This window comes from Phyllostomus discolor, chromosome 1 (assembly GCF_004126475.2).
Source record: "Phyllostomus discolor isolate MPI-MPIP mPhyDis1 chromosome 1, mPhyDis1.pri.v3, whole genome shotgun sequence".
In the NCBI taxonomy this organism is placed as follows: domain Eukaryota; kingdom Metazoa; phylum Chordata; class Mammalia; order Chiroptera; family Phyllostomidae; genus Phyllostomus; species Phyllostomus discolor.
The window spans coordinates 43,944,989-43,962,826 of NC_040903.2; the positions used below are offsets into that span (position 1 = coordinate 43,944,989).

The following is a 17,838-nucleotide window of genomic DNA, read 5'->3' on the forward strand; positions in this document are numbered from 1 at the left end:
TTATTTTAAGAATTTAATCTGAAAGCATTTAGACCACAAAACTGCTATGTCACTGATTGTATTGAATGCCTGTTGTGTTACTGCTTCATATTTACAGGCAAATAATGGATTATAGGAATCATAGGTGAATCTTTGCCCTAGTGTTGACATCTGTATCTGATATAAAAATTGTTCCAAATTACTGCCAAGGCTGCAGGCTTGATCTTTCATTGCACCCTTTTTAATGGGCTGTGGTTTTGGATTAAATGTCAGGGGAAATTCTGCTCTTTTATTTTGAAAAAAAAAATCTATTATAACAAAGAAGTGCATATTAATTATTAAAAATATAAAAGCTACCTCCTCTCTTTCTCTCCCTTCCATAGTGGGAGGAGTAGGCTTACTTACAATTGCTGAGATGTCATGGGTTGATTTGTTTTTCGTAGTGAAGGTTTAAGTAGGGCAGGGCTGTAATGAACCTAAAATTGAAAATGCAAATTTTAATGTCAGGGTTAGGAAATACCCCCAGTTCATAACTTCTGTTGCTGCAGTTAAAATTTTTTAGATTTGTTATACTGAATAAAGATGCTGAATCAGTCCCTTCCTTTAATATTGAGAACAACTGTTCTTGGAATAATAACAAGATTTTTCTTCTTTTTCAATATCATTTTTAAGATAGCAAACACTTATTAGGCATCCGTTAATGTCCCAGGTTCTTTGTTAGGTACTGTGGATCAAGTTTGATTAAGACATGATTCATATTCTTGAGGAACTCACAATCTAGTAAGAGAAAGAAAAAAATGTAAACAAATAAGCATGAGGATGTTATGTTTTAAGTTGATCCCTTATGGATTAGTAGAAGTGTGATAGGAGGATTGTTGTTGTCTGGATGTGTCCCTCCCCCCAAATTCATATGGTGGAACCCCAAGGCCCAGTGTGGTGGTATCAGGGGGTGGGGCCTTGGGGAAGTGAGTAGGTCATTAGCACTCCACCCTCAAGATTGGGGTTAGTTAGCATCCTTATAAAAAAAGACCCTATAGAGTTTCAGATTTTCATAGCCCCTTCCATCACATGAGGATTTGAGGGTGCAGTGAGAAATGGGCTGTCGGTTTTCTGGATGAGAGCCTTTATTAGTACCCAGCAATGCTGATGATAGACTTCTAGCATTCCCAAACTGTGAGAAGTAAATTTCTGTTATTTGTAAGCTACCCAGTTAGGTACTTTTTTAGAGCAGCATGAATGAACTAAGACAAGGATAAAGTGTGGATTAGTGCTTTATTTATACATATATATGCATGTAAAAGTACATATATATATATATATATATATGTACTTTTATATATATATATAGTCATTCATTCATTAAACATTTTAAAGCTGTAATTTCATATATTGCACAGCTGCTGTGTGATAGCTACCTCAAAATTAAGGTGCTTTAAATATATTCATTTAATTGTCATAATGGCCCTGCAAAATTGGTGGTCTCTAATTTTTTAATTGTAAGCCTAGAGAAGTTGTATAATTTCTCCAAGATTTCATAACTAGTGATTTACAAAAACAAGATCTGAAACTGGGCATTTATTCCAAGTCCTGTACCTTTTCCCTTACTATATGTCAGCGTGTTATATTAGGGAGTGGAGTTACAGAAATGAAGATGACAGACACAGCCTCTCATTTAACAAATGCATAAATATACACATAAGGTGTTACAGCTGCTTCAAGCTTTGGTGAGACATAAGAGAGGATGGAGAGTTTTTCATGGAAGGGTAGGAAAAATTATTATAAAAGAAGTGATGTTTAAGCTCTCTAGATGTTTCTTGGTTTAAATATTGGTATATTTGGGATTACTACCAGTTCAGTTGCTAGGTTCATGCTCATTCTGAGCTCTGCGTATGCAGGTTTTGCTTTCCTACTTTTTACAGTCCAGCCCATTCATAGGATTTTGAAAATGGAGTTAGTGCTGTTGCATGGAAATCACCCAGACATTCGACTATAGGCACTAACTAAAATCTCCTGTGGTTTCAGTACCCGTTTACTGTCTGTAATAATGAATTTAGTGCTGGGCAAAGGAAACTGCAGGCTATATACAACTCAAAAGCTAGAGGGTGATTAAAGATGAGTAATTAAACTTGAGTGTCTTCAATCTGTAGCTGAGATAATGGCTCCCATAAATTCACAAGTGTAGAAACTAATTGGCCTTTGTGTGTGAAGTGCTTTATTATTTGGTAAGGATTAGATTATAAAACCTGATGGGGTATTAAATAAATAGGGAATTGGCTAACCAATTCTGTATTCTGTTCTTGTTTGAAGTCACTGAATTACACTTTATAAAATCAAAGTGTTATGAACATATTGTAAATTGAGAGGTAACCCAGTTAGCAGTTTGATGTACTAGAGCAGAATTCCCTAGTATGGGTTAAAGAACAAGCTGTCCCCTGGCTGGTGTGGCTCAGTGGAGTGCCAGTTTGTGGATCAAAGGTTCACCGGTTTGATTCCCAGCTTAGGGCACATGTCTGGTTTGCAGGCCAGGTCCCCAGTAGGGGGTGTGGGAGAGGCAACCACACGTTGATGTTTTTCTCCCCCTCTTTCTCCCTCCCCTCCCATCCTCTCCTTTCTCTAAGATAAGTAAATAGAATCTTGTAAGAAAAACAGCAAGATATTAAAATGTGGAAGAAAAGTTTCAGTAACTAAAGATGTTTGGGAAACCCTGAGCTAAGCCGTAAACAACTTACTATAAGACTTCTCATAGCTTATAAAATACTCATTTTAATAGTATAACAATGTATCATTTAGCACCGTGCTAAGCAGCGAGGATACCAACATTATTAGTTTCTTTCAGTGTAATCTCTCCTCTATGCCTGAGACTTATATATACAGCTTCTTATCTAACATATATATATCCATTTGGATATCTGGTAGGTTTCAACAAGTTACTATGTTGAAAACCCATGTCCCCAACCCTATCTCAATTAAGAGAGTTCACTTTATATTTACTTGGGACTAAAAACATAGGCATCATCCTTGTTTCTGTCTTTTTCACCACTCTTCACAAATCGTGAAATCCAGTTGAGTCCTGCTGGTACTGCCTACAAATAAATACTAGAATCTGCCTTTGTTTTTTCACCTGTGAATCCAAGTCATGATTCTTTGTAGTAGTTTCCTGACTGGCTTCTCTGATTCCTCTTTTGCCATCCTCCCCGACCATTTTCTGCATGGCAACTAGAATGATCTTTAAAAAAACAGTGAGTCATGTTACTACTTTTGGTTTTTAATAAAGTCCCCAATGGCTTCCCATTTATTCTTAAAATAATAATCTAAATTCCATACTTTGCCCTCTAAAATCTTAGCTAATGTGATTCTACCAGCCTTTCTGATATTTTTCTTATGTCACTATTTCCATGACTCGTGATGCCCTAAGTCACAGTTATTTTTTAATCTCTACTTCTAAGAACTTCCTTTTGCACTAGTTTATCCTGTAAGCCCTGATTACTCTTCCCTCTTCTCCAAGTCACAGGGTTGGCTTCTTCTTGGCTTTCTGGCATTGGGGAGGCCTTCTCTACCTACCTCATCTAATATGGTGCCTTGTCACATCACATTATTTGTCACACCATTCTGTGATTTTCATCATGGCACTTACCTCTGCTCTATAGTGTTTTGTCGGTTTATATTGATTGATTGATTTTGAGAATATGTTTATTAAAGCCGGGGACAGTGAAACAAGGAAGGGCCTAGGATAGAAGAAGCAACAGGGGGAGCCTGCGTGGAGCTGCTGTGGCTGAGTGGGAAGTCAGAGAAAAGGGGGCTTTGGGGTCAGTGTTCAGGAGATAAGCCTGCAATGAGCAACCACTGCCTGTTGACCCCCTGCTTGCAAGTCTGATAAGGGACCCTTAGAGTTTGGTTGTTGGTTTATATTTTCTTTTGCTTCATCTCCCTACTATGAAAGTAGAGATCTTATCTTTCTTGTTCAGTGCTGTGAACTCCCCAGGGCTTAGGACAGAACTACTATCATTAACAATAACAGCAACAGCACTACTACTACTACTAATGCTTTGAACAGAATGTTAGGCAGAAATGTAAGTAGATATGTTTGTTCAGATTGCTAAATGTCTTGAATCAAGATTGTCTTTTTGACAATGGTGTGGTGATTACCAGAGGGAAAGTGGTATAGGAGCAGGTAGAAGAGGGTAAAGTGGAAATAAATGGTTATGGAAAGAGACTTGACTTTCGGTAATGAACACACAGTATGATATACAGATGATGTGTTATAGAATTGTACACTGAAAACCTATGTAATTTTATTAACCAATGTCACCCCAATAAATTCAATAAAAAGAAAGATAAAAAAGATTGTCCTTTAGGAACTCACAGTTATTAGCTTTATTATATTTGTAGAAGACGTTCTACTTGATTTTGATTAATTTCTAACATGTTTTGCTGGTGCATAATTACCTTTCTAAAAGCGTAAGTGTGTTTGGCAACCTTCAGGGGGGAATCGCTCTCTAGGGGAATTTTATTTTTCATTAATGGCAGACTAAAAAGTGATCTAAATTAGATGAGGTGTAGGGAGAAGAAGTGGAATTAGGTAGTTTGAAGATTGCTTTTAAGATGTGTCTACTAATAACTCTGTTAGTATAAATTAGACTTGTATAGTTTCATAAATGACTTGATTAAACTGTAGTCATATAGAAGGAAAATTATTACAAATAATTTGAGAGAAGATAAAAGTAAACGTTATATAGTGTGGGGGAGTGGACAAAAGAATGGGCTTTAAAGATTTTCTTTTTTTATCCTGACTTAAGGACATGCTTATTGATTTTAGAGGGGAAGAAAGGGAGAGAGAAAGGGAGAGAAAGATCCATGTGAGAGAGTAAGTACCTTTGACTGGTTGCCTTTCATACTTGCCCTGAGAACTGAACCTGCAACCCAAGCATGTGCCCTGACCAGGAATGGAACTCATGACCTCTCAGTTTATGGGATGACACTCCAAGCAACTGAGACACACTGACCAGGGAGCACTTTAAAGATTTAAATTCTAGATTTAAATTCTGGCTCCTTAACTCACCACTTGCCTATTCTTGAGCAAATTATTTAAGTATCAAGGTCTGTCCATAAGAAGTCCAGCCATTGTTAATATGAGTGACATTGATGTAAACTGGCAGCCAAGGAGAGTGGACTGGAATGCGCATGCGTGAACAATGATGCCCTCACTGTACTCTAGTTAGTGGACAGCTAGATGCTGATGAGTAAGCATGTGTACTACTTTGTGGCCAATGCATTCAAAATGACTGAGTGAGTGGAGCAATGAATCTGCCTCAAATTTTGCATTAAGTTGAACATTCCTCTGCAGAAACTATTTCCATGATTCAGAAGGCTATAGCTATATCCCACTGGTGATTGGCAGCTTCATCACGACAACATGTCCACTCATGCATAACTTCTTGTGCAGGGTTTTTTGGTAAAACATCAAATCCTCAGATGACTCAACCCTCCTATAGCCCAGATTTGGCTTCCTGCGACTTTGGGCTTTTCTCAAAACTAAAATCACCTTTGAAAGGGAAGAGATTTCAGACCGTCAATGAAATTCAGGAAAATATGATGCAGCAGCTGATGGTGATTGGGAGAACTGTGTGAGGTCCCAAGGTGCCTGAGGTATCACTGTCCTATGTACATTGTTTCTTGTATCTCGTATCTTCTTCAGTAAATATCTCTATTTTTCATGTTACATGGCTGAATACCTTCTGGACAGATTTCATACTTCAAGCCTCAGTTTTGTTACTCAGAAAATAATAGCATGTACATCGTAGAGTTATGAGGACTAAAATGAAATTTTGCATGTAAAATACTTCTGAGCACAAAGCGTCCAGTAAATATTAGTTAATGTTAGTCATCATCATTACTATCCTTATTAGCAGCTTTCAGCCTGAAGTTGACTGGAACTGTTAATTGGTAAGTATTTATGAAGTACCTGATCTCTAGTATTGGACTTTAGACCTATGGAAGGAGCTACTGATGAGAATGACAGGTTGGTACTTAAAGGTGGAATAAAGAGAACTAATGTTAATCGAGTTCTTACCACTGTGTTCAGTAGTAAGGTAGCTATTATTCCCACTTTATCAATGAGGTAGTGGAGGCTTGGTAATGTTAAGTAGCTTGTTCAAGATAATGGGACTGTTGTTGAATCCCACTTCTGCCATTTAGCTGTGTGGTCAGAGTAATTTGTTTAACCTTACAGGGGTAGAACTGTCAGCTCAAGCAAATTAATGTTAATTTGCTTTTAATTTGGAAATATTGACATGCTCTTCAGTGTCAAAATACAGAGATATCTATTCTACTTATTCTTACTACTGTCCCTTTTTGAGTTCTCTATAAATCTCTCCCACCTTCAATAATTCCTTCAGCTTTAAGATTCTCTCTTCCAACTTAGAAAATATTAACTTTGTTGAGAGTTGGATTGAAAATAAATGGTTAAAAGTAAGGGTAGTGATGGATGTGATAGTGTTGAGATGGGAAGAACTGGCTTATGGGAATTAACCTAGGTGTCACGGTGGGGCCTAATCTATTCTTCAGGGTCTCAAAGAGGAAGTAAATAAGGCTTTTGAACTTTACAAATGTTAGATCAAATTGGATGGGTAATTATAAGGGTTGTATGCTCATAGTTTTTCCTTGGGGCTCAGTTATTTACTTGTTAAACCATCCTGTCTTGCTCTAGAAATTGATTGAACTTCAGATATGAGTAAGAGGATTGGGGAAAACAAATACAAATTCTTGGATGTTTATTGGGAAAGAAAAGACCTCAGGGTAATACTATGAATTATCAATACAATACCCCTCATGTAATATATCATTCACATTCTAATCAAAAAGCTCTAAATTTGCATGTAATTCTCAGGCTATTTAAAAGAAATTAACAATTGAATTCCTGTTTTCTAAGACCAAAAAAGTGTGTAGCTACTTTCATACATCATTAATGGGATTGTACAGGGGTATAGTTTATTTGGGGATAAAAATAGGCCTTATATAAAATTTAAAAATGTACATGCCCTTTTAGCACAACCGTTTTACTTCTAGGAATTTATCCTTTATATATGTTTATGCACAAGGATATTTACTGCAGCATTGCTTCTGGTAACAAATGACTAGAAACCACCTAAATGTTTATCAGTCTGTGATTGGTTAAAATATATCTGTGTAAGGAAATACTATTCAATCTTTAAAAAGAATAAAGTAGATACTTACACCTTAATATAAAATAATCTCCTGGGTATATTAAGTGAAAAACAGTACTTGGTATATTTAGTATGCAACAATTGTGTGAAAACTGAAGCAGGCACAAGTATTCATATGCTTTTGTAGACATAGACTCTGGAAGGATACACAAGATATTTCTCCTGAAATTTCCTGATCCATGGATTTCCTCTGAGATGGGTAGGTGGAAGGGCAGCATACTTTCTGTTATCAAAATGTTTTTGAATATTTGTATCAAATATCTTAAAGTGCCATGTGAATCATACGTATTTGGCTGTACATTGTTGCTGTGAGAGCTTGCATTCATTGATGAGGACTTAAGTGTTTATGCTTTGGTGTTGTGCTTTTGAATTTAAGGACTCTGACAGTTGGTTTTTTGACCTAGAAATCAGGAGCACTATTGAACACCCCTTTTAGGGTAGGGTGGATACTGGTAGAAGTTTCACATTGCAGTTGAAGAAATAGCTAAATATAGTTTTCTAAAAGAGAATATTAAAAAAACATAGAGTATTGAAATGGTTAGGTTATTCTCCCTATATGAAACAGAAGAACCAGAAAACAGAATTTGATGGAGAACTTGAAAGCATTTTGGAAGTATGAATATACATGGAAATGAGGAACAAGAAGGGAGTCGAAAGTCCACAGGGAACTAAAACCATTTTATAAACATTATCTCATCTCTAAATTGTACCCTTTTGTAAAAAGTTATTTTCCAGACTTTCAAAACCAAAGAAATTGATGCCCAGATGGCATTTTGTGGTTTCCTATGTAACATAAGAAAATAACAAAATGAGGACTAGAACCTTGTTTTCTTGATTTTCATTCTAGCCCTACGATTATTCTGAGACCAACTGAATTTTGATATGGGTATAGCAACAAAAAAAACAAAACAAACATTTTTTAAAAATTCTGTTTTGAACTTGATGTGCAAAAGCATTTGTTTCTAAAGGTTTTGTTTTTCTGTATTCACTCTCAGGAGGGGAAGGTCAGAATGGACATTGAAAGCTTTGGACATTGTATTACCATTTGTTTTTACTGAGTCATTCTGGTTCAGGAAAAGGAAGGATAATGAAAATAATTAACTTTTGCACAGCATTTTATAGTTTCAAAAGCTTGTTTCATGAATATTATTTTCTCATTTGTAGTTGTTCTATGATACAGGTAGTGGTGATGTTTTGTTATCAATATTTTCATTAGGTTTTCACTGTTAAAGAAGAAAAATAGGGTCAAGAAAGTTGGGTAATCTGCCTGAGATCAAAGTTTCAAAGCTGGCCTTTAGAAAATTGAACTCAAATTTAGTTTTTTCTTTTTACCCAACCATAAAGTCTTATGAGGTATATTTATTTAGCTTTATGGAAACCAGTTCTAGGTGGTACCTTAATTGGGAAAACATTTGGAAGCCTAAAACTTCAGGGCAGAGTGGTTCAATAAGTAGATGGTTTTGCGGGGGCAGATGAGGCCCTGCCCTCCCTGAGGGCAGGCACAGCCGATGTTATTGTGGTTCTTCTGTATGCTGCCAGCTCTTTTCAGAGCAACTTGTCCCATCTTCCGTTGCTGCGTTGTCTGACCTGTGGGCCAATAAAGGGAGTGTACTTAATTTACACCCTGTCTGAAGATGTGCATCAGATTAGTTAAGAGAGCTATTTTTTTGTAATTAATCACACATAAATTAGTGAAATGTCATTTTGTAAAAAAATGTTGGCAAAATTTGTTTCTTATGCTAAATTTTTCCAAGGGTAAAAAAGCAGGACAATGAATAAGCCTCAACTCTGTGATTGTAGTGATCCTTTCTATGCTGGGAGAGAATTTTGATGGTTAATATGGTATCTGATTAAAATGAGGAAGCGTTTCCACACAGTCATGGTCCAGAGCCTGATGGTGTCTAATATTTGACTTTTGGATTTACTCTTAGTACACTGGAAAACCAGTGAGTTGTTTTAAGGAGAGGAGTAACATCATTTGATCAGTGTTTAAAGAGACATCTTGGCTGTTAGAGTTGAAGAGCATCAATTTACTCTCTCTCTTTTTAAATTGTTGTTCAAGTACAGTTTTCTGCTGTTTACTCCCATCACTGAGCAGAGATTCACTTTTAAATGAGAATAACTTACAGGAAAAAATATCTGTTATTAATTAGTTATTTAGGTTGACTGGTAGATTCTTATTTTGTCTCAGGTCCTCAAAACTTTGTAAAAGCTCCTTAAGTGATTATAATATGCAGCCAGGATTGAGAACTACCATTTTATCTTGGAGAACAAGGGAGAGATCTTGGGGTTAAGTTTGGGAGAAGGTAGTAAGTGAGAAGCTGTGGAAGCTTAGAAAGTTTAACTTGTTTTTCTGCCCTTTTCAGAATTCCACTTTCATATTCATATGTCCATATGCCTAAATGTTTTGATTATATGAATTTTTGCATTAAACTTTATGAAATTCTAACCAAGGCTCTTAATTCATTCCTTCCTTTCTGTTCCTTTTTGTACGAAGAGAGAAAGGGCATATTAAGAAGGGATGACTATGATATACAATTTGATAAGAATTTGCGAGCATTAACAGAAGCATCTAGCTCTTAAAAACTGTAAAAATTATTTTTAAGACTAGTTTCATTTGATCCACTTAAAAATACATATGAAACTTAAGCAAAGCAATTATGTTAATGTCTAGCTACTTATCTTGCATACCTAGAATTCTGGATTAGGATTGCTGATGCTTCCTATAATGGGTAGAAGAACACGTAGATTTTCTTTCTTGCTCTTATTGTGTTTTATTGATATAGAATTATATCTTTATGCTTTGTGTATGAAGGAAACAAATTATTTGTATGAGAGACTTAGATTAGGGGTGAAAAGGAATAAAATAGCTAGGTTATGAAAGAAGTAATTGCTTTTATAGACTACAACCTGTAGGAGAAGGTTTGTAGGAGTTTTGGGTATCAAACACAGTTATAGCAATTACATTGCTGGGATGTAATGTTGCCTGTACAATTTAGGGCTGTTTACTGGTGGACATTTAGTATCACCTGTGTGTTATTTTATCCAGTGATATAGTGTAGTTGAGTCTGTTGAAAGTTATGCCTTAAATACTGAAATTCCTGCTTTTTTTCTTGTTTGTTCATAGTGGTAGTCGCTCCTCTAAAACATTCAAACCAAAGAAGAACATACCCGAGGGTTCTCACCAGTATGAGCTCTTAAAGCATGCAGAAGCCACACTTGGCAGCGGCAATCTCCGGATGGCTGTGATGCTTCCTGAGGGAGAAGATCTAAATGAGTGGGTTGCAGTGAACAGTAAGTAGTCTTTCTGTTTCTCAGCAGACTTTAAGTTAGGTTAGTAGCCTCACTGTAGGTGAGTTTTGGTGTGCTGTCTATTCTAGGGTCTAGTTAGCAACCTCACATCACAATGTAGTGATACCTCAGCCCACTTTAGCCTTTGTGTTATTTTATTTCTGAATGAGTTTTGTGAAATTCTTGTGTCCTGTTACAGTGACATACGAAGCATAGATTTACCATCTTCAGTGGAAAAAAATGATAATAACAGCAATAGATCATTATGGAACACTAATTATGTGTCTGGCACTCCACTCTCCTTTCTACATGGATTATTTTATTTTATATTTACAACCTCATGATGTAGGTACTATTATTATCCCATTTTAAGGCAGATAAGGAAGCTGAGACAGAGAGATTAGTAATTGCCTAGGTCATGCCCAATATTAAGTGCCAGAGCCTGGGATCTGTTAGAGCTATAGAATTTTAGAGACTGCACTTTAACCACTATGATAAATTGCCTCTTTCAGTAGCATATTCAGTTGTGCTAAATTATGCTATTTTTTAAAAAAGAGACAATTCGCTAGTGATTTATGAAAGTATAAAAATATGTTTATGAGATATTCTTAGCAACAAAGAAGAAAAACATATAACTAAAAAGTAAATATATTCTTGGGAATTAAGCCATAGAAAGTTGGGGAATAAAAGTGGTACTTTTAATATTCAGGGTTTTTTAGCATTAGTGAAGAAACTAATAGAATTTTGCAATTGGAGGAATTTTATATGAATCTAGTAAAAATAAAATGAAATTTAATTGAAAACATACACTATATTCTAGGCTTTGATTAAGGAAAAACAAAACCATAGTATTTTTTTCTTATAATATTTGATGGTATCTGTATTTTGAAATATATCATAGGATTTATAAATTGAGCTGCCACTCACTAGTAGCTTTTAAGAACCTAAAGGATTTTACTGAGATGTCTGAAAACCTTACTATGATTTGCATATGAGCAGTATTTACTCTAAAGTGCTTATTTCCCTGGACCCAGAGAGTTTAGTTACTAAAGAAATAAAATAATGTTTGCTTTATTGCTGAGACCCAGCTTACCTATAAGATGGTTCTGTGACACTTCAAAGACAATATTCAGGATAAATGTCCAATTTATTATGTACATTCTTTTTTGTACTTGTTTGTGTCTTTTTTTGTACCATGTATTTAAGAACTCACTAATTTAAAAAATTTAAGGAGGGCAGCTTAGTGCCTCTGTACTACATGAGATTCTTACTTGTATGTGTAAAAGCATATCATTTTCTGTCTTTATGTTCTGTCTCAGTTGCCAGAACAGAGTATCTGTACTACTGAAATGCTTAGAACTTCAGGAACTTATAAAATTTCACAGAAATTTTGCAGTTATGACTAGACACAAATTACTTTGAATTGGAGTGTCAGAATACCTTTGAGCAGATAATTCTGCCTTGAAAATAAAACATTTGACTGAAGTATTGGATTCTAAGTTTTCTTATTTATAGTAATCTTCCCAAATGACACTTGATGATGTGAATAAGATTTGAAACTAGATATTTCCACTACCTGGCAGTGATTAAATAAACATTTTGGGTATACAAAAGAGAAAAGGGAATTTGTTGATAAGATTGGCGTCTTAATGGCTTTTTGGCTTCAGTTCACTTGCCAGATGAAAATAAATGGTAGAAGAAGGGAAATTTTTGCAAATTCAAGAACTAGTCTCACGGCCAGAAACCAGAGCCTAGTTTTGAACATTCTGCTGCTGGAAAGAGTGATAGCTTAAAGAAGAAAGAAAGAAGGTTCAGGGTTCTTGAAAAAGCTGGATGGATGGTTTATAAATAATTTATGTGGCACAAAATCCTGAGGCCAGATCTTGATTCGTGGAAGAAAACTAATATTTATTAAATGCCCACTTAATGGCAGGCATAGATTTTTTTAGTGCTCCATAATAAACTCAGTCTTAAAGGTAGAAAACTGAGGTTCAGGGAGATTAAGTAACACAAGTGGTAAGTATAGGAGTTGGGATTCAGACTTGTACTACTTAAAACCCATAGGTTGCCCTCTGTTCTCATGGAGGACTACTTCAGAATTATTAAGTTGTAGAGTCATTACTTAGTAAATCTTGGCTGTTTGTGAGGTAAGAGGGCAGAGGAAAACTTGTACAATTAAATTTAGTGTAATGTTTATTACTGCTCTACTTTTGCCAGCAATTATGATTCCTTTTAAAGTTTTTTTTTCTTTGCTGTAGAAAGTCTGAATTAAAAAAAGCAAAGTGCTAGTCATGGGTAATCAATGGGATGAAAAGGGAGTTTAGGATTATAAATAAAGAGGGAATGGGGCAGAGCTCAAAGTCACATTTGTAGTATTTGTCCTTAAATATGGGGGGAGGGCAAAAGTAGGTTGAAACTAAAATGGTAACCACTAATTTAAAGAAATTTGATATAGTCCTGCTAATATCAGATAAAGTAGACTTCAAGGCAAAAAAAAACAGTAAAGAGGAAGATTTAAAATAAATGGTTCAGTTCACAAAGAACATATATGATGTTCTGAATTTATGTCTTTAATAACATCTCAAAAATAAAATCAGTTGACTGAACTAACAGAAGAAATAGACAAATTCACAGTCATAATGGGAGATTTAAACACTCCTCTTTTAGTAATGGATAGAGTGTAGAGGATAAAAATCAACCAGGAATTAGAAAAATTTGAGCACCATGATGATAGACTTGACCTGAGGAATACATGGTCTGAGCACCTCAGATTACACACATGTGCATTTTCAAAAATTGAAACGATTGAAATCATGTAACATGGTCATGGACCATAGTGGAGTTTAGCTAGAAATTGATAACAAAAAACTAGGAAATCTGTATATATTTGGAAAGAACACTGATAAATCTAGGTTTTGTTTGAGTGAAGTTAAAATTTAACATGTTACTTATAACTGATTTTTTGCTTTACAGCTGTGGATTTTTTCAATCAGATCAACATGCTTTATGGAACAATCACAGATTTCTGTACAGAGGAAAGTTGTCCAGTGATGTCAGCCGGACCAAAGTAAGATGTAGCTTATGATCAGTTCTCATTTTTACTTTATTTTACAGTTCTTAGCTAAGAAGGAAGTTTCTAACCATATAATTTCTGCACTTAGCATCTCCTTCACTGGTTCACCAATGAGTAATATATTAAGTTCAGATTCTTAAGCCTGAGCTTTATCACCCTTCCTGTATTGTCCTTCATCTTGCCTTTCCTGTTAACTTACACATCTCTGGTCTATCTAGACTAGATTACTGGGAATGCCTTGCTTGCTAGTCCCTCCATTGCTTATATTCTGAAAACTTGCTCATTCTGTTCTTGTCTTGGTTATTTTTTTTCTGTTCCCATCTCCTTCTTGTCCACATTTCCAGAAATCTTACCCATCTTCAAGGCCCATATCAAATGCTTCCTTCTCCAGATTGATTTCTTCAGACTGATGTGATCTTTCTTTTTAATTTTTTATCTTTATGATTACATTTCTTTGTTACATTATAATTACATTAATTATACGTTTCTTATTTAACTGGTTAGATTAGTTCTTCTTTTAAATCCGTTTTGGTGCAAGAACAGTGTCGCCATCTAGTTACCACTCAGTGAATGTTGCTTGGATCAGTAAATTGTTGAAACTGACTTTTATTATTACTGTGGCTGATAACAACAATGCCAGCTAGTGTTTTTTCAGTGCTACCTAAATGTAAGGCCTTTATACAGCAAACCTGTGAGGTAAGAAAACTATTGTTATTTTCATTTTACAGGAAAAGAAACTGAGTCTCAGAAAAGCTAAGTAACATGTCCAAGGTCCCGTTATCTAGAAACAGACCCAGGATTGAAATCCAGGTCTCTTTGATTCACCCGTACTGTCAGTTGCTACATCGCATTATTTTCTTATAAGAAATATTAATTTGTGTTTATAAATTATATAGAGAGAGGTTTAGTTTTTAGTGTTGATTTTTTAGAAGGTATGTTCTCTCCCCCCAATTATAAACAAGGTATAAATATCAAAACAAAAGAAAACAAGCTCTCTAAACTTTCTATTGCTTAGAAGTACTATCATTATAAGTAGTGACCTTAGATTGCTAATTGCTCATTGTGCTAATGCTTTCATTGCTCAGAATATTTTTCATACCTTTTAAATTACAGTGTCAGATCACTAGCTACCCAAGAGATTCAATTTTATTACTTCATAGTCATAATTTACTTGTTGAACAAAGTATTACCTAGAGTTGTCTACCTTATTCCTCAAATTGACTCTAAATGAGTTTAGATATGTTTCAGAATCGAGTCCTTTTAAAAAGAACTAACAATTTGCCGTCATCAAAGATGTTCAAAATAATGTGCCTTTATTATTTTCTAAGGTAATTTTTTGAAAAATAACTTATTTGCAAACTATTTCAGACTTTGAAACTTCACATAATTTTAAGTGTATAGAAAAGTTGCCAAAACAGCACAAAGAACTCGCATCTTTTTTCACCCCGATTCTTCATTAACCTTTTACTGCCTGTTCATCACCCACACTCTGTATGTATATTCATTAACATTAATATTTTTCTGAACCTTTTGAGCAAATTGTAAACATTATTCTCCTTTACCCCAATGTGTTCAACTGTGTATTTTCCAAAAACAAGGATACTCTTCTACATAACCAGCATTTAAACCCTCCAAACCACTTCCTCCAGTCTAAGGATACTACTCGCATTTCGTCAGCTGTCTCAATAATATCTCAGGTTTTAGTTTCTAGGCAAGGATCCTGTCTATTAACATGTATTGCATTTATTTGACTGATCTCTTCAGGTACTTTAAATCTGGAATAGTTCCTCATTCTTTCCCTGTATTGGCCTTTGTGCATAAAAGAGTTAATGTAACAGGCCTGACTACAATCTCTTGAAAGGCCTGCCTCCAAGGTTGGCCCTTGGATGGCATCTTGCAACTTGTATTTCTTTCTTTCTTTTTTTTTTTTTTATTTTGTTTATTTTTAGACAGAGAGAGGAAGAGAGGGAGAAAGAGGGAGAGAAACATCAATATGTAGCTGCCTCTTGCACACCCTCTACTAGGGACCTGGCCTGCAACCCTGGCATGTGCCCTGACCTGGGGATTGAACCTGCAACCCTTTGGTTCGCAGGCTGGCGCTTAATCTACTGAGCCACACCAGCCAGGGCTTGCAACTCATATTTCTGAAGAGTTCCCACAACCCTAACAGTTAAGAGTGGCTCACTGTGCCTAAACTGTATAAACAATATGGCTTATGCTTTTCTTCTGGGCATCTGGGTTTTTAGTGTGTCATGCGTTGGGTGCCTTTTTGACCATTCCCCCAAATAAAAAACCTGGACCCTAAGTCTCTAATGAACTTTCCTGGCAGAGAGTATTTAGCATGTGTTACCATGATTCAATCCTGGGGGAATTAAGGGTAACCTGTGTGACTCCACTGGGAGAGGACTCATGGAAGCTTGCTCCTGGTTTCCTCCAGATGTCACTCGGTTTGCTATTTCTCTTTGCTGATTTTGGTCTTTGTTCTTTCACTGTGATAATTCATGCCCGTGAGTACAATTATATGCATTCTTGGCAGGAACTCAAAGAAACGATACTTTTTTTTCTCAGTGGATCATGTCAGAAGGCCCATGATGTTGACTATGCCATCATTAACCCTGATTACCATGTTAGTGTCTACAAGATGCCTTCACCTCAAATTTGTCATTTTCTTCTGCTTTGTAATTGACTTGTATTTTATTGGGATGTTTGCTGATATTACACCAATATTTTGTTCCTATGAATTAGAGAGAATTACTGTCAGAATACTTCCCTGGTCACTTTCTTCACAGAAACCTTATCTAAATAGCTGGTATAGGAAGAATATACCCAGTTCTTCCAACATAACAGGCATTGGATCTTCATAAAGATACTGTACAAGTGCACCCTGGCCAGTGTTGCTGTTGTTTGGAGCATCCTCCAGTAATGGAAAGGTTGAGAATTCAATTTTCCATCAGAGCAGGTTTGAGCTCAGGCACCTAGGGTGCAGGTTTGATCCCAGGTTCGGCGTGGCCTACGATCCCTGGTCTGGGCATGTACAGGAGGCAGCTTTTCTCTCTCCAGTCAGTGCTTCTCTCTCTCCCACTGATGTTTCTCCCTCTCTCCCCCACTCTTCCTTTCTCTCTAAAAGCAATAAAAAAAAAGGCCTCAGAGAGAATTTTTAAAAAAGACACTACAGAAATGAAAAATAATCCTTCCTTCCTCCTTTCCTTGAGAAATATCAAGGAATAAAAAACCATAAAAGTGAGGATGGCCATCATAGAAATGGGAAGTAAACTAGGCTTTCTATTATGGCAATGTATGATTTTAACATATAAATTTTGTATATGAGGGAAAGCTATGTAATAAAATTAAAACATGGGAGGAGAGTATAGAAACAAAAAATGAGTTTGGTGGAATCTGCTTAGTTTGGATTGTGATAAATGCAAAATAATTCAGTAGCCATTTGAAAACTTTAAATTAAAATGCCAATTATAAAAATCTTTATTTGGAGGAACAGATTATTTAAGACATGTCCTGTATACATGTATAATATAAAAAATATACACATTGTGTATAGGTATATACTAATATTCTGTGTGCTTTTTATTTTTCCAATGCAGATATGAGTATCATTGGGCAGATGGAACAAACATAAAGAAGCCGATTAAGTGCTCGGCACCAAAGTATATTGATTACTTGATGACCTGGGTTCAGGACCAATTGGATGATGAAACATTATTTCCTTCAAAAATAGGTACAGCAGTTTTGCATAATTTGAATCCATCATGCTTTATCTAATTTTATATATTTCTAGAGCTTATTTTTTCTCTCCTCCAGGAACTATACTAGATTACCATATTTATCAAGGTATTTATAATCTTACACATTTAAAAGCCTTCTATCTTTTTTATAATAATTTATCATGATCATTAAGGTAAGCCTCCCTGTTTTTTAAACAATGAGAAGATCAGCATTAAGTCAGATAGTGACATAAACTGGCCTGTGTTATGGGAAGAAAGAGACACGCTATTGGGTAGGCAGTCAGTGTCATCTGCAACAGTCACAGCCATTTCTTGTTTAGGGGAGGAGTTTGTATGACTCATATCCAGCTTTACATTATATTTGTGGCAAAGAGGGAGTTTGAGTTTATGATCCATGGTGTGATTCACAGACTGAAATCAAGCTAAGTGAGAGGAAAACAAGATTTGAGCGATTGGCCTGTTACCAACTGAGTGTCTATTGCTTTTTCATATTTGTTCTTAAGGGCTGGCCTTTCAAGCGGAAATCGTTCAC

General features: G+C 35.7%; 1 protein-coding gene across 2 annotated transcripts in view; it reads left to right on the forward strand.

Moving 5' to 3' along the window:
- The window catches only part of MOB1B (MOB kinase activator 1B), a 40,467-nt gene that overhangs the window by 13,222 nt on the left and 9,407 nt on the right, over positions 1-17,838 (forward strand). Inside the window, exons 2-4 of one of the 2 annotated variants that reach the window (XM_028505804.2) lie at positions 10,330-10,496; positions 13,467-13,560; positions 17,166-17,299. In XM_028505804.2, coding sequence (XP_028361605.1) covers positions 10,330-10,496; positions 13,467-13,560; positions 17,166-17,299 — 395 coding nt within the window. The remainder of the gene's footprint in view (positions 1-10,329; positions 10,497-13,466; positions 13,561-17,165; positions 17,300-17,838) is intronic. The other variant, XM_036021789.1, reaches the window with a different exon arrangement.